At 37.6% G+C, this 18,319-nt stretch overlaps 1 protein-coding gene across 10 annotated transcripts in view; it reads right to left on the reverse strand.

Annotated features, from left to right (window-relative positions):
* The window catches only part of RGS7 (regulator of G protein signaling 7), a 219,564-nt gene that overhangs the window by 64,862 nt on the left and 136,383 nt on the right, over positions 1–18,319 (reverse strand). For all 10 annotated transcript variants that reach the window (XR_011724920.1, XR_011724921.1, XM_071739083.1 and 7 more), the window contains 2 exons: positions 13,384–13,490; positions 2,882–2,933 (listed from right to left, as the gene is read on the reverse strand). Coding sequence is in view for 8 of the 10 variants with exons in the window: in XM_071739083.1 (XP_071595184.1) it covers positions 2,882–2,933; positions 13,384–13,490 (159 nt within the window). In the remaining 2 variants the exon portion in view is untranslated. The remainder of the gene's footprint in view (positions 1–2,881; positions 2,934–13,383; positions 13,491–18,319) is intronic.

Genomic DNA, 18,319 nt, shown 5'->3' on the forward strand with positions numbered 1-18,319 from the left:
ATGGCCAATATTTTGATAGTTACAATTAAAACCAAAGGCCATGCAATTCCATTTTGACATAAAATACAATAATCAAAGCACTCTTTATGTCACCAACACATAACACTATAGCTTAATTATGAGAACAGCTATGCAGTTTCTTCACATTTGGAAGGTTCTGTTCTCATGCCTGTTTTTTTCCACATTTTCTTCAGATAAATCTATTTCAACAAAAATATTTAATATTACAAGTTCATGTGGAACAAGAAGTGATATTTTAGATAAGGCATTAAGATATTATACAATGATATAGAGATTATTTAGATGATTGCTTTCTGAGATAGCTCTGATAATAAACTAACACATGCAATATACCCATCTCATTTAATTTCTAGTTTAATATTAGCCTTTTTCCTGGATACTAGCCTAGGTATGGGTGACTAATGGTTGGGAGGAATTTTTAAATTAAAATAAAACTGTACTGACTTTTCAAAGACTTGTACAAATTAGGTCAATGCCAAAGAAATTGGTTTGCTTTGTTAATAACTTTGATAAAGGAAGATTACACAGGAAGCCTACTTCTTGCTGGTCTTGAGAGACTCCTAATACCTGCCACAGTCATTAGTTTTAGGAGGTGAAATTTCAAGTTTGTTTAGGACAAGTCCATGAAAATGGAAGCACTGCATAATACACAGCACCATAATAGGTAACAAGTCAGAAACACATTTACATATCAGCAACAACATAAATTCTATTTATTATATTTTCTAGGAAGTAATGGAATTGCAGAAATTCTGTACAATCTCTTGGGAAGTACTTGAGGTGAAATTTATCTTTAATAGCCTCAAATTCTTTCAAGCCTATTTTAGATTTATTTTAGATTCTTTATATTATGTCTGATTTTTCTGTCTTCTTCTGATGACCATTGTTAACAACACTTATGAGAACCTTTTTGAAAGCACCTGTATTCAGTTCTCCCCTTCTCTGCCCTCTATATTCATAGAAAGGAATCAGAAAAAATCCAGAGCAAATGCAGATTATGTCTTAAAAATTTATTTTCCAGTGACTGCTCTAGGATTAGCCAATTCTGGAGGCAAACAGCCCCCTTGGTGGATCTAGTGCAGTGCTCTGACCCTTTTGCATGGGGGAGCTGGAACCAAGTTTCTTTCCAGGCTTGCACCTTTGGCTCCTGACAGAAGGAGCAATGAGATTGCAGGACTGGATCTTTTCCTTCCTCTACCCCTCTGCAACAGAAGAGGTTAAGTTCACCAACTGGAATATATTTTACATGTTTTATATTTAAATTTCAAAGCAAGTACTATTACTGTGCAGCAAAGGTTCTTCCACACATCATGAAGAAACTGATCCCAAGCTTAATTCTGAATTTCTGCATGCAAAAACTGGACAGACTATGTAAAATTTCTATTTACTGCCTAAAGTATGCAATACACTGCCCAATCCACCCATCAGCTGCAACTAGAAAGTTAGTGTCTCCTCATTTAAATTAAAGGATATCAATAGAAATTTCTCAGACAGGTTAAGCATATATTTATTTATCAAAATCCCCCTGGTAGCGTAATAACACATTACAGATGAACAACTTGATGTCTCTTAAAACCATAGTAAATTACTTTCTGATCTTTAACATCTTAGGAGACTGTACTGAAGTGTACCTCTGAGAAAAGCAACACTTTCAAGGAAAGGAAAAACATTGTAGTAAGTGGTAAATCAAACATTTCTCCTTTAGCAATTAATTTCCTCCTATGAAGTGGCTAACCACTCAGGTGTGGCACGAATTACTATTCCTCTGTAGCTTTCAATAACTATTTGTTGGGCATTTTAGTATTTTAAAGACAAATGAACATTTTTATCCTACAGAATGAGGAAACTCTCCCCATGTTTTGTAGGCACTCAGCTTTGTTGAAAATGTCAGCTTGAAATTGTTTAATTTAACAATGTATTTGAAACTAAAGTGTGTCTACTGTGGAAGGGAATGAAGCATCTATTGGAACAACCCATCCCTGTGGTCTTCAGCTCCCCAAGGGTTCAGGTCCCCACATTAGAAGTGAGCACACATCTAACTTTCCAGAAAGCTGTAAATAAAGTCTTTCAAAGTTTGAGTATTTGAAAAGGTAATCTTCCAGGTACACATTTAGTTCCCCAGAAGAGTGATCAGGTCTTCAAGTGAGCTGAATACTTACAGTCTGTATTAGAATAAAAAGGCAACCGTTAATAGATAATCCTTTTTTTTTTATAAAAACTAGGTCACTCTGGTGTGCAGAGGCATCTAATTTGGGTTATAAATTTAATGAGTTTTTTAATAATATTTTACTACTTATTCAGAGTTTCGTGTTTAAGCACACATCAGTAAAAAAATGTGTAATTTATGAATAAAATAAAACTACATGTAATAAGCAAATAAACCAAGGTATTTTTTAATATAGCTCATATTAGAACCATTTTAGTTTCCTCCATAAATAATTTTCCACACAACATATTTCAGATATAAAAGATATCAAATAGGCAAGTCTTTGGGTCTGAATTTGAGAACTATTGCACAGCCATCAAGTAAGAGTCCTCTGCTTCACTGACATTTTGTCACTGCAAATAATTACAATTCCTGGATCAAACAGAAGATGTAGACAAGGCAAGTTTTGATGAGTTTTGAAGCTTTTTTTCCCCTTAGATCAGCTCCAAATCTGACTTCATTAAACTTGGAATAAACTTTGAAAAAAGCAACACCATATTCATTTCAATACCAGCAATTCTTGCACAGACATTACATGACAAATATTTATGTTTTTAACAGCTGGATGATTAAACAAGACAGAATGCAATGGTGTATTCATTCATATAATAAATAAACCCCCCCTAAAAAAATGGAAAAGATTTTTACACTGACCATAGTCTGTGTTTTCCGGCTCCCAGCAATTTGAAGGCCAAAAATAAGGTGTCTATAGACAAAACAAAAAAGTGGGGAACTCAAGTTAGAAAATGTAAGCATTATACAGGCCTTTCATCAATACTTGTTTTCAGAGTCAACTTACATTTTTCATAGTTCTATTGTTAACTTTGAAACAGGCATCAAACCAGAAAATTACTTTTCTATGCTTGTCTATTGCACCAGTGTCAGAATGTCAGGGAAAAAGAACAAAATGTTCTATTTATTCTTAAAGTTCAGGCAACAAACACTACAAGGGCTAGGTAGTAAGGTTGTCTTTTTCATCTTCCCTGGCATCATATTTTTCACAAGTGCTTAAGAACTGGTTTTAGAGGGTAAAAAGACAGAGGATACATCAGGATAAATTCAGCTCTTTATTTGTAGAGTTTTTATCAGTACACATTAGTATTCAATACCCTTTTCTAGGAGATATTTGTTTTAAAAAGCCACTAAACACAACCTGTTTTCACAAAGTTATCAAAGTTCTTTTTATTTCTCAAAGTTTATTTTTGTATAATTGTTTACCAGTTGTGATTTAAAATGTGATTTTTTTAATGGAAAACAGATAGAAGTATCAATAACTATTTCAATAATTTGTTTGCTAAACCTAAGGTTTTTCATTTTATTAAAATGTAGAGGATTATAGTATTTTATACTTACAACATCTGTAGATATATACACATACACACAGAGAATCTAATATTATTTGAGCAGCTCAGCCTCATTGCATATGTGGACTAGCCTGAGTGGTACTTCAAAAATCTTCAAAAATTTCTGCTTTACCCTGTTTCTTATTGGTTTTGTCTGAAGAAACTTCCAGCTGCAAAAATTGAAACCTCTCTTGCTGCCCACTTTCCCTACAATTGTTTTAATGTTTATATGGAAACCAATAGGGCTGAAAGGCGACACACATCCACTGCTATGTTAAAATATATATTGTGAAAAATCTCTCTCTATTGTAATGCTGACCCATCAACTTTAATAGAAGTGATTTAGAACTTGCTATTTCTGAAACAACAACGAGTTAAAGGGTAAAAAAAAAAAATATCACAAGTTAACTTCAAAGGCTGAGATGTGCTTCTTGTAACCAGTTTTGTGCTCTGTAAAGGAGAGGCAGTAAGTAATTCTCCAGTCAACTATTCCTCCTCAGTGGCACTGAAATCCAAGTTACCAGTATAAGCAAACATGGAAAGAGGAGGAACCTCTAAACAACGAATGGCAGCACTCAGCACATCCTGGAGAAGAAAGAAGCTATAAAAGTCATTTAACCACGTCAATCATATAAAGCATAAAGTCACCATCATTTCAATATACATTTTTCAAACCTGGGGAGAGAGAACAGTCATTCCTTAGAGGAATAAAGTGTATCTTGGGTGAGAGGCCCAAGAAGAAAAACACTACTACATCACTTTTGGGCCCACAGTAGCTTTAAGCTTTGTTTACATTCAAGTTGACCTTCTGGAAAAAGGATACAGTGAGGATAACTAAATATATAAAAACCATATCTGCTCAGGCAGACCCTGAGATGCCTCTGGCTGAGGGTTGGAAGGAGAGTTATTATTTAGGGGGGAGTAATAGTTAAATCTTCTGATTTTCAGACAATCAAACAAGGTTTGAGCAAAACCCAAAACTGCTTTTGGCATTCATTTCACATCAAACTATGAGGAAATACTACATATTTATGCTTAGGATGTAAGAGGACCACTCTGTTGTTTCAGATATAAATAGAAAGCTACTCCCATACAGCAAGAATGCAGCAAGGAATAGTGCTGAGAGGCTCTTACAGAGAATATATCAATCAAATATAAATCTGATATTACTTTTTTCAGTTATTTAGTTAAAATAACACTAAAATTTTATTAGGACTTCCACAGTGGTGCTGGAGAGAGTGTGGACACTAAGCAGAACATAGGCAGGATCTTCAGTTCCGTGAAATATCACTTCTGCTCACCAGGAGACAGAGGTGGCCAAGGTGTTTCTGTGGGAAGAAAAGGTAGGAGGAAGAAAGGAATGACCTGCTTTGAACACAGGGACTCAGTTCAGACCAGAGCTGAGAAATGGAAAAATGTACAGAGGATACTTTTTCCTTTCCAAAGGCGAATGCAACTCTTGAGGGTTAAAATTGATATTTTTTTTCCATTAGAAAATACCTGACCAAGATTTTGCAAGTGTGTAGTACTTGGAGTGAAAGCAACTGCAGAATGAGACTGATATTTTCTGCAAAGATGAGCACAGCAGCATGAGAAGAAGGCTCAGAGAACAGGAAGGGGAGGTCTGGTGTGAAAGTTAAACAAGGGACAAGAGATGGAAGGCAGATGGCAGTTACTGAAAGAGACTACTAAACATCCAAGTATCTTGAGAGAATGTGTAGCAACAGACTATTGGAACCACACTGGCCATCTTCAATCAACTAAACATGGAAATGAGATCCTTGGAAAAGCACAGACTAATGCATATGGTGCTGAGGATGAGTCTAAGTCTTCCTGCATCACCATCCCTCTGAAGTTAAAAGCAGAACAGTTAAAACAGAACATGAGCTTTAATAAGCAAAGATCATGATAAAATAAACTGAAGTTTTCAGTAATGTCTTCTAAGATAAGCCAAAAAGAAACCCCAGCAAAAAGCAAACTTTACAGTACGAGGAAGGGGGTCACATAACAGGTAAGCACAGGGAAGTACAGATGATTATTAAATGCCTGCCTTGTTTGAGTCTCCAGAAGGAGAGAGGCAGTGGTCAGACAGAGGTCTTTCTGCCCAGGGAATGACAAGCAGGCATGAGTGACCTCTCCTTGCTGATGCTCAGAACTGGGCAGCCACAAACTGCTCCTGAACTGCCAGCAGTGCCCCTGCCTGCCTGGTGCTCAGAGGCACTTGGGGGGACCTGCTGAGATGTAAAGCTCATCAGCTGAAGCACTGCAAGGAAGCCAGAGTTGGCCTCCAGCCAGCTGGCTCCCAGTGGGAACAAAGTTCAAATCTGCCTGCTATCAGCTCTGTGAACATGCCCAAAATTAATTTTGACACGAAGATAAGACTACAGGGCAAAGTACGAGGGGGGGAAAAAAAAAAGAAGAAAAATATTTATATGAGGTCAGACAGTTCAGGTTAGAGGTCTGATGAAATTCAGCACAGAGCACTTAAGGAATTACTGTGTTTTCATGTGGACAAATTGTGCTTATTTGTAGAAAACAAAAAAAGTGTTACCAAACTAAAAATTATTCCTGGCTCCTCAGCACTGGGAGTTATGTATATGTGTAAATATTAAGACTGAATTTTTGCTCTTGTACTTCCCTTTCTCTCCTGTAACTCTCTATAGCATCCAGTACCTAACTGGTAAAAGTTATCAAAAATATTGGATTATCTGCCTGATGCTTGAAGGGGAGCAAGTCACCTGGAGGGCAATTTATATATAGAAAAAATATTAATGCAAGCAGCCTTTGAAGCATGGGCAGTTATAAAAAAAAAAAAAATCATATAAGTCAGAGGAGCCTTAAAAGACTACATCAAGGGGAACATCTGCCTTTTTCAGAGAAGGAAAAAAGCAAAAATTTTCTGTATTCTAATCTTTCTAGTTCTAGTGACTAGATTGAACTACTGTAATACACCACCCATTTCTGCATCCCTAAAAGCTAAAAGACAGTAAAATCTGGCTGCTTTTTCAAAAACATATCAGGTGACTGACAGTGTAAAAGCCCTACTTGATGAGAAACAAGCAGCAGGCGCTATTTATTTTGACCGAGGTAATGTCCTACATTACTTTCTTACCAGCAAATAAAGAATTATGTTATCAACATAAGATTTGTGCTCAAAAGCAGCAACAGCTGCTGATAAAGTTGCATTCAAGGAGTAGATAGCTATTATTCACTTTAAAAGAAGGAAATGGCATTGGTGGGTGCCTAGACAAGGAGAATTCTCCTAAATGAGGAACAAAAACCAAAGGTAAGGGACAGGATTAAACAGAAAGCAAGCAAATAATAACATTTAAAAAATCAAGAAAAATCTTTTTAAAATCCTAGATACTGCAAATGAAACATGATTTTAAAAATCAGCTTCTGATTAAAGGATTTTTGCAGTGCTGTGCCTGTATGGAAAAAATCCATCCACAACAAATTTGCATGTAGTTAAAATTTTCCCAAAGGTGTATCCCATGCCTAATTGTTTGGTATTGACAATCATAAATTTCTGATTTTAATCTACCTTCTCATGTGTCATGTCCACTGGAAAAACTCAAATTCCCCTTGACAAATGGTAAAAGAAAATCCCAAGCAATGTCAATCCTGTCTAAGAAAAGACCCAAAGCAAAACCTCATTGTGTGACTCCCTCGAAGGCACAATTCAGGGATGACAACTTTCCATTAAGCTTTCTGGGAAAAATGTATCAAGGCCTCCCATTCAGGCTTGTACTGCCCCTTGGGTACACTGGAGAGCCCCTTGTCTGCCTCTGGTCTTCAGGGACATGAGCACATCCCCCCACCCCCAGCTCCAGTCCTCCTCAGTCCTGGCACCCCATGGTCCTGGCACCTCCTATCTGCACAAAGATTTATTGTCTTAACCGCAACAATCAGGCAAGGTAACACAGAGCTTGCTCAAGGTCCCAGACATAAATCTGTGGAACTTTTGATGCTAAAAACATGATTTTCTGACAATTGGAGTCTGAAGTTAACTTTGATCCTCAGATGTTACAATTTAATCCCGTAGCACATGACAATAGCATACGTGCTGAGTTTCCATCTTTCACTTCTGTTCCAAAAGTCTCCATGCAATTTTGCAGCCTAAATATTTAATAAAACCTTAGAAGAATTTTCTGTAGAGTTTATCCATGAAGACCAGGAGAAGATTTGCCTCATTCTACAAGTAAAGAACAGGCAGTAAGAAGAGTTTGGTAAGAAAATCCCTGGTCTCAGGGAATGAGGTCAGGAATGAGAATAGAAAATGTGTCCTAAGGAGAAAGCTGTCTGCTCTCATCTGATCTATTAAAAAACTCCCACAGCAATGTGAGGAGGCTCTGGCTGTGTAAATGATCTTCTCAATACCAGGACTATGCAAACAAAGCTTTATTTAACTATTTCCTACAACTCACACATCCCAAGTATACTGCAGAAGAATTACAGCATCCCTTCAGAAATCATGTAGTCCTGTAGCACAAACATACAACCCATGGGCCGTGTTTCATGATCTAAAAACCCTACATAAGTGAAGATTTTCCCCAGGAGAGTGAAGGACATGGTATAACACGTTGTACCTTATCCCCACCACTTTCTAGGAGAAGATTATGAAATATCAAAGGATTTTTTTGTTGTTTGTGAAATATAGAAAACCTGAAGGAATTATGATGCTTAAGAATTTTTCTTCAGAAGAAAATGTGAAGCAGTTTGTCATGAACAAGTATTAAACGGGGAACATTTGTCATTTTGCCATGACATCCCACTTGTAGCCGGAAGGAAAGTGGGTGGTGGAACGGTTTGGGCAAAGTCAAGTGCTGTTTATCAGTGCAGGCAGAAATAACACTGCCAGGTTTTGAGTACAGTTTCAAGGCACGTTGTTTAATTGTATCTGTAATTTGAATAAGCAGCCAATGCAAGTCAGCAGCTGGAGAAATCAGGCTTACCTAGCACTGCGCATGGGATCACAGAGCCATCCAAGCACTCAGAACAAAAAAAGGCTGTTGCAAGGATCATTATGTTACTGACAGAAAACTGGTTTTGCACATAAAATGCATACTGTTTCCCTTGCATTATAGGCTAATATCATTAGGTAAACCTAACCACAGAAATCTTTAATCCTCCTGTTAATAAAGTCATATTACCCTGTACTATAGCACATATCCTTCACTAAGCAAATTGGCAGCAGGGGCTGCTACGCATTTTGAACAATCCTATCATAAAACTAATAAATCTACCAGAAAATTAATCAATAGTAATACCTGAGCTAATGAAACAGCTACTTGTTGCCCACCAGCTTTTATAAAACACGATTAATTTCTACGCATTAAACTGTATTACTGAGGAGGGAAATCGTCAAACATTTTTCAGCTGCCCCTTGTTGGTAAGAAAAGAATTGTTGTTTCTGAAGCTGCTCAGCTTCATGAAATCTTTTAAAATCTAATTACTGGGATGGGGGAGGAATAGTCACATCACTCATAAACCTTCCTCTGCACATTACTGCCATTCTTCTCACAGGCACCAGGGAGTCTTTATAAACAGCAGAAATCAATTCTTTGCTATAAAATACATAATCTTGAATACCTTGCACAATGGATGTCAGAATTCATGGGCATTCAGTTTTATGCTCACTACAGATGATTTAAATGATCTCCTGGTAAAGGATAATGGTAAGATCTCTGGTCTAGCACTGTCAAGCCCCTAGAGGAAGGATGTCAGCATGTAGTACTCCATGGTTAGATCAAAACCACTAAAAAAGGTAGAGGAAGTTGGAAAATATAAAGATTTTGGTTCTGTGACTCTTCTTTTCTACCCCGAAAAGGGGATGAGCATGAAAAGCAAGGGAGGGCAGCAGGGGGATTCTGTCTGGGTTGGGAGTTGAAAAAAGGACACTGATGGGACAGTCAGAAAGACACAGAGGTTTGAAAAAGATTTTTCCCTCTGTGAAACATAAACAGACCTTGTCTATGCTAAGCCTGAGCTGAGAGAGAACGAATTACTTTTTTCCACCTGCATTTTCAAAAAAAATCTGCCAAATGCTGGATAACATACCCACTTATTCTTTTTTATTGCTAAGACCTGCCTTCCCTCAAGGCACAGTAGATGATCCAGTGAGGCTGTGGACTTACTGGCTAGAGAGCTGTGATGTTCAGCCACTGCCTCAGTATTCAGAGTGGCCAAAGGACAACCCAGGACTGAGACAAGAGGTAATGAGCAGGGCTGGCAAAAAGAGATGTAGAAGTTTTGCAATGCCACGCGAGACACAAAGATCCACAACACTTGCCACTCTACTTTTCAGAAATATTCAGAGATCCTTACAATAATTGCTGAATATTTTTATTCCCACTTCAGGCACAGGAAAACAAAGCCATTGCCTTGTTAAGACTAAGAAATTACTACTCTCCGAGTAAGGCAATTAATATTTAGATCCATCCCCTTTGAATTAAATTGTTATTACAGAAACTAACCTAATTACACCTGAGTAGGTCAAAGAAGGATCCAGAATGACTTTTTTATATTTAAGACCACATTATTTAAAAAAGCAGATACAACTACAACTTTACAGCCTGCCTGAAAGCAGGGTAATAGCTGAAAAAGTACAATTTTGTCTGCAAAAGGGCTTTTCACAGAATGCCAGGGGCTGGAAGATCAATGATCTGAAGGTCATTGAGTCCAATCCCCCTGCCAGAGCAGGACCAAAACGAGGGCAGGTCACTCAGAAATGCATCCAGATGGGTCTTGAAAGTCTCCAGAGAAGGAGTCTCCACAACCTCTCTGGGGAGCCTGTTCCTGGGCTCTGTAACCCTTAGAGAAAAGAAATTCTTCCTCATGTTGGGGTGGACCTTCCTCTGCTTTATCTTGAATCCATTGCCCCTCATCCTATCACAAGACAGAATTGAGAAGAGGTTGTCCCTTCCCTCATATATTTATACACATTAATTAGATCCCCTCTCAGTCTTGTCCTCTTCAGACTAAAAAGCCCCAGGTCCCTAAGCCTTTCTTCCTAAGGTAGGTGTTCCAGTCCTTTCACCATCCTCCTAGCTCTCCATCATACTCTCCCAAGTAAATCCCTGTCCCTCTTGAGCAGGACAGCCCAAAACTGGATGCAATACTTCAGATAAGGTCCCACTAGGGCAGAGTAGAGGGGGGGAGGAGAACATTTTGAGCAAATTAAGCACCATCTCCATTGCTTTTAGCTATTTCTACACAAAAGAAGGTTGTTTAAAACCAACTGGAAGTAAGGTTATTGTCAGGAGAGAACAACTCACCCTTTGGAAAACAAAAAATGAAGCACATGGAGAACATTATTGTAGTTAGCCTGGTTTTGGTAGGTCAGATCTTGTACTGCAGCCAGAGATTTCTCTGCAGGGATGGCTTCTGAACTTTTCAGTGCTGGAAGATGCAGGGTTTTAGCTTTCTATTAAAGTATCCAGAAATTTGTAAATCCTGTCCAGTACTCAGGGGGTCCTATTTCAAAAGCACCTGAACAACTATTCTGGAGAAAAATTCATATATTTACAGTAAAAATTTCCTTCCCATTGAGTATGTACTAGCCTTATTTCAGTGGGGAATGTAGAATTGAATTGACATAAATTTTGCTGGTACAACTCCAGTTAACAGTATGACACCACTGTGATTTTTTTCTTATGGTATATATTAACAGCCAAAATTGCATTATTTAACATTGTTAGCATAGGAATAGCAGTACAAAACGTATCACAGAGCACCAAAAAACCCTAAAATACTGTGGCTAGAAACTGAGCAATACTTGGAAGAAATTATTTTATCAATCTTATTTGATATGCATATGACAAATAGGTGACAAATCCTTAACTTATGTAAATCAACAGATACCATTTCACATTCTAACCATCACTGAAGCTTCATATCCAAATACATAAGCTGTAGGTTTCTCTGAAGAAAGCCCACAGCAGGGTAGCTGCAGTACTCTCTGCTGTTTGTAGAGCAGCTAATTTTAATCTATTCTATATTTTCCTTCAGTTGAATTATCATGCCACCAGAGGTGCTCATTTCCCATCTTTAAGACAGCAGCAGGCCAGCAGCTAGGTAGAATTAAATGACCAGCATTCCTATATGTAAATCCTACTCTCTTCAAAATGAAATTTTCAGATATTTTGTCTTTCTGGCTGCTGCTTATCCAGAGACAAGCCAAGAACTGGACCATAAAACACATTATGATTATTTTAACTTTCCATTTTCCTTCATGACTCCATCAGCTGTAAGCCCAGTCACCCACGTGCCATCTCTCTCTTCTTTAAATAAACACCAAGGAGGATGAACCACTATGAGAAGAAAACCTATTCCTTCAAATCCTGTCTCTAAGATCAAAAGTAACTGCAGATCTGGGGGAAGATGCCTGGAGAGACTGCTGTTTGTATTTCCCATATACACATGTAACTTAGTGTTCTGCTGAAGGACAGGTTTTTTTGCTCTGTATGACCCAAAGGATCTACATATGAAAATTTTATAATACTGTATTCTCTTCGTTGCCAGACCATGCTGTAGATATTTAATTATATTCACTCTAAGGTTTTGTTTTAGGTCCAGCACTGTGAACTTTTCTCTTCCCTTATGTAGATCTACAAAACTCAAGTCAAAATATTGATTAACACACTATATCAATTAATCTAATACAATGCTTTAGACTATGATTGATCTCTAATGTATCAAGCTTCTCCATTTTAAAAACCATAATCTCAGTATTACTTATATTCTTGAAGTATTGTTCTTATTTAAACAATGTTTAAGGCAAAGCTTCAACTTAAATATCTTACAGACAAGAGATTTTGTTCTGCCAGATGTTGTTTTTCTTAAGTATTTAACACAGATACAACTAAAGGACAGCTTTATGGCATTCATATTATCAGTTTCATCATGGTAAATATTTTATCATTTCAAAGCACCAGATAGCCAGGCAAGATTATGGAGCAGCTGTTGGTGATACCTACGAGGAAGACCACCTAATAGGAAGAGCACTACAGAACACAAACACCATTGCCAAAGGTGGCACATGGCAAGCAAAGTTAATTCCTCCTCTAGGATACATAATCAGATACTGTGCAATCATACTGGTTTCAAATCAGAGGTGGTATTGCTCTGCAGACTTCCAGCCTCTTTATTAGAAAAGCAACACTCCTGTTTCCCAAGCCCTTAGTTTGAAATATAAGAAAATATAACTGTGTAGGTATCTGAATAATATACATGTAGTTATACATATATATATATATACACACAAACATCCTTCCAGCTTGTTATGAAGCATCTCCATGGTTTTTGTATGCAAAGGGACTGACATCAATGCAGAAATGGGCCTGCACTTGTTTGAAGGATACACACTACTTCAATTCTACTCTCACCAATAAGGAAATCCTCACATAAGAAAGAATATAAATATTACTCTCCCTATTTCTGCTATAGGCTCTATAAATAAAATATCTCAGCTTTTCCAAATGATGACTATGTTATTAATAAGAGCCAATATGATAGTTCCACTTCCTTTGCTATATTCCACAAATACTAGATCAATTTCTTCCATGAGAGATACTTCCATACTTACAATTTTCATTCTTTTTCTAGGGATCAAATGGATGCTGTCATCCTAACACTTTACTGACAATTTCAAAGTAAAATCCTTCATCCATTTTTTACTTTAAGGGGAATTGACACCATTTACTAGGTTGCACAAGACAAAAAGTATGGTTAAAATTTGCTATGAGCCTTTCTGTAAGGCCTTTAATATCAGTCTCCATTTGTGCAAGTCAAGAAGATATTGAAGACATTTACCTGGAATCGATAAAAGGTGCCATCATCCTTTAGTGTTAGAACGTGGTCTGAGATTGGAAAGAAATAGCCATGTGCTGCCATCAGTGTTCCCAAATGTAGAGCTTCCACTGTTTAAAGAATAAAAGACAGATAAATTTAAAAAATTAAACAAAATTCTATTCAGCAGTTGAGTTTCTTGTTCAGATTCACCTTATCTCTTGCTATAACCACTTGACTCTCAGTCAATGTCCTGCTATCATGAAAGCACTGTCTTTTACTATGTAATATAATGATGAAACCAAAAAACTGCTCTTTACTCTCCCTCACGAATAGCTCTTAGATGTCCCATTTGTAGATGCAGTTCCACTGCTTAGATGAGCATTAGCAGGTAGCTACTGCAATGTTCACTCACTTGTTTTGAAGCTGAAAACAGCAATCCTTTTTACCCTGATGGTGGACCCTGCTTTTCCACTTCAGAACAGTTTCAGATTACATGATGTTAAAAGAGTTGATTCCAATTGCATGATAACTCCCTCACTAGCCTTATCAGCACTGCAGTAAAGGACAGAGATTTTTCTTAAAAGTTTCTCATTACTGAGAAAAGAACAAAGGTTCACAGAACATCTGAGGTTGGAAAGGACCTCTGGAGGTCAAATGATCCCCTGTTCAAGCACAGACCCCTAGAGTCAGTTGCCCAGGACTGTGTCAAGATGTTTTTTGAGTATCTCCAAACAGAAAGACCCAGCAACCTCTCTGAGCAACCTGTGCCAGTTTGCAGTCACCTTCATTGAAAAAAAAAAAAAAAAAAAAAAAAAAAAAAAGGTGTTTCCTGATGTTCAGAGGGAATGTGTTGTGTTTCAGCTTGTGCCCATTGACCCTAGTCCTGTCACTGGGTAGCAATGTTTTCAGTATAACAGCCCTGGAAAGGAGCATAGGGGTTTTGAGCTGTATAACAAAGCCACCAGTTACAGAGGTGGTGCTAGAGAGGACAAGACTGCTGCAGGACAATGTTAGGGAAGAGAAAAAGATCAATAAAAAGGCCATATTGGACACCTAAGGAGTAGGGGGAAGTGGGGAAGGGGAGGAAGAAATAGACAAAGGGAAGAAAGATAGAAACAGCAAGATCTTCATACTGCAACTTATTGAAAATTCAAAAAAATTTATTTTTTCAGGTATTTTGTATCTTTGTGGGACAAGAGAAAAACAGAGGAAAAAAAATGCAGACATTTTTTAAAGAAAGGATTTCTTGCATAAGGGTGACAAGGCTTTCCAGGGAGATCTGACACAGACAAGAGCACACTCTCTTCAGATTTAACAGAAACTAAATAGGCTCCAGATTTGTCACATCTTCTTCCAGAATTGTGAAATTTTTCAAGTGTGTAAGAAGCTCACATTATTCTCCCTTTACCCAGAAGTCTTTAGACCATATCCAAATTACTATGTCCAGTTGCAAATAATATATCCACTTCAGTACCAGAAAGATGGGAAGAAACCTAAATGAGTCCAGTAGAGGATCAACAAAATGGCTGGGGACAGAGAACACACCCTGAATCTGGGAGAGCTGGGCCAGCTCAGACTAAGAAAAAGAAGGTTTTGGGGGTGCCTAATAGCACCCTTTATATGCCTAAATGGAGATTATTGAATGATGGAGCCAAGATCTTTATGGAGTTGCAGAGCAATAAAAATTAAAATGGTGATAAACTAAACCAGTGATAGTTCTTGCTTCAGCCAAGCAGCAGAACAGGCTGCCCAGAGATGCTGTGCATCCCTGAAGCCCTTCACAACCTGAATGGATAAAGACCTGGGCAACATGTTTGACCTTACAGTTGACTCACTTTGAACAAGGGGTTGGACTAGAGGCCTCATGAGGTTCTTCTCAGCCTGAATTATATACAGATCTGTGACTCTAGATAGGTCAAGCATAAGTGGAACAAGGAGCAGAAAAAAGGGCTTGTAGACAGAGAACAAAATTTTGTGAAATCTCCTGCCAGAGCAGTGCATAATCCTGGCAAGGCTGGTTACAGTAGGATTAAGAGCTTGTATTTCTCTCCGTGACCACTGAGTCATACACACAAGTGTACAGGCACTACTAGTTCTCTATGCAAAAAAATGGAAAGAGCCACCTGGCCTTCTCCAGGAGGCAATTATGGATATTTAAGGTTATTTAAGTTCTGAATCATTCCCAATAGGAGCCTATGTCTCTTCTTCAGTTATGTGCAGAGACTGAAGGGGTTTTACTCTCACCTCAAGCAACCTATTTCAGCTAGGGTGAACCTAAACTAACTCAAGGTTAAGGTATCTCTCTGTCCCTTAAGTAATTAAGAGTTGATAGGGACACATAAGTTTGTCAAATCTCTTTTTTTTCCTCAAGAAAGGAAAGGAAAGGAACTGTCTATTCAGCTAATAGACAATTTTATCTTTTATTTATGGTTATGAATACATCAGCTTATTCCACCATTGCGTAACTGTAAATGCACAAATACACCTTTATAATAAGAACCTAGAATTTACTGTAGCTCACACTTGGGAATGTTCAAGGTACAAGAATAAAGACATTGCTTAAAAGCCTAAAATCCTCTCCTTTGGTATCGTCTGACAATGGGGCAACTGCAAACCCAAAGCATTATGACTAATCTTTGCAAAGAGATTGAATAACATATAAATCAAATACAGCTTAAACAAGTGAAAAACGTCCACAAAATTGTAATCAGTGAATAATGCCCACAAAACTGTAACCCTGCCTCCCACCAGACTGGTAGGGAACCAAAGCTGCTGTTCTCTGCACAGCAGTAGGATTTACACACAGAAAGAACGCTCAGATCTGAGGATGTTTCTCATCTGAAGCAAGAAGTTGTCCAGTGTATAACAGACTCAAGACAACATTTTGCTAGACATCTCAATTTGCTAAAATCAGGCTGGTAAATAAAATACTGTAAGAAGCCAATGAAGTCAAACAGTAGGATTTAGGAAACAAAGCCATGAGCTTAAACAGGAAAATGTAGCTGGAAGCAGATTAGTTCTACATGCCTAAGTACCTAGAAGTTCACTTCAGACATCTTCTGCATCCCCCAGCTACTCCTGCAATAGAAGTTAGGGAATTTTCACTTAGAGCAGCACATTTCACCCGGAGGAATGGCAGATGGAGATTAAGAACAAAAACACTTCTACAAAGTACATTTGTAAAAAAGATACAAGGAATCTGAAAAAATATTTTTAAATATAAAGGTTACTAGGTAGGAAGAGTAATGCTTATATGTATTTAGAGTACAAATTTAAAAGAACAAAAATTGGAGGAGCATAGAATAAAAGCAAGATAACATTGGATTTTTTAGATGACAAATGCTCACAGAAATGTGATAACTACACAACTATTTCCTAATCTTCAGCCACTGTGTGTAAGAATATGCAATGTAAGCTACATTCCCGGTGACATCCAGATAGCCTCACTGAGAAGTCATAATTCAAATTGCAGTCGACAGCTCTATGAGGAATAAAAACTGGAGCCAGAGACACAACACAAAGAATCTGAGGGAAACAAAGCTCATGAAGTAATAACTGGTAGAAGAGAGTAGAAGAGACTTCAGCTTCCTCTGCTTTTGACTGCTTGTTTTAAAGACATCAATTACCTGAACTGAGGCTCCAGGTATAATTTCTAGCAGTGATACTGCTGAAAAGTGGAACAGCATATTCAAGAAACAAATTTATCCAAACCACTGTCCTGCAGGAGTTGTAAGCTGTAGCAGCTAATGGAAAAGAAATGCCTCAGGTGAAAAACAGAAATATGACTTTATGAGCCTGTTGCATTTCAACAGGACATAAAATATTTTATATAAATTCAAAATGTTGCTGTGGGTGTAGTTTTGATTCTTAATGTGCAAGCTATTGCTGGGCTAAAAGCTCAGAAGCAGCTTAAAATTCCATGGTTCATTCTGCTCTTGAACTTTATTTAGCTGAGTGGGTGAAGTGAACAGCACATGTACATAGCTTGATTAGCAATCAGTTTTGTGAGAAGTAGTATTGCCTGGCCATCTGCTCTGCCATTACAAGGAGAGTGATCTCAATGGATTAAATGCTTGTCACATTTAATAAACTTTGTTATAGACGAGAGTCAGACATTTTCAATGCTTTGGGATAATGCAAACCTCACGAAATATAAAGAATGACAAATATATCCTGGTTCTTTAGTTTTAGTTTCTTTGTAAACATAGTGCAGTTCTCTCCTTGTAATCCATACTATTGTATGGATCGATGATTGTTTGAAGGGTATGGAAGCACCAGTGGAAGAAATTTTTTATTGTAACATCCACATGAAGGGATTAAAAAGGATGGATGTTGCTTGTTCTCATTTGAAGTAAGAATGTTTCTGTGCTTTGAACCCCATTAAAGGATGTTTTCAGTGATTAGTATGGATTCCACTATTCCTTATGCATCTCAAGGCTTCAGGTGATGTAATGTCCCTGCTTACTCTGAAAGGCATAAAATACTTTATAGCATAATACCAGGACAGTTCAGTCTTGCAGCATCAAGAGTTATTTGCAGTAGTGTCCAAGGGACTGTGGAAAAGGAAACAGGGGGTTTCCCAATTCTCTTCTGCTTTAAAACAGATTTTTTTTCAGAGACTGTTTTATGTTCTTTCATTCAGCTCAGTACTGGTGAAAGGTCTCCTATGGCTTGGGGCACCTTGTGTCCTTAAGATTGCCATATGATATAAGTGACAGTAAAAACCCAGACTTGCAAGTCTTCCCTATATTTTTTGATGAAAAAATGTCAAACAAATTAATAAATCCCTTTCCATCAAGGAATGAAATGCTTAGTATTCTGGTTTATTTGCCTAATCAAAAATACATCACAGGATTGAAAGTGTACTGCTAAGCCACACAGAAGTCTGGAAAGAGAATTAATGAGTCAGAACTTCACAAGCACACTTTCATTTTAAGTGTTGAATGCCAAGACGTTA

The sequence above is a fragment of the Heliangelus exortis genome, chromosome 3 (genome assembly GCF_036169615.1).
Source record: "Heliangelus exortis chromosome 3, bHelExo1.hap1, whole genome shotgun sequence".
NCBI classification, from domain to species: domain Eukaryota; kingdom Metazoa; phylum Chordata; class Aves; order Apodiformes; family Trochilidae; genus Heliangelus; species Heliangelus exortis.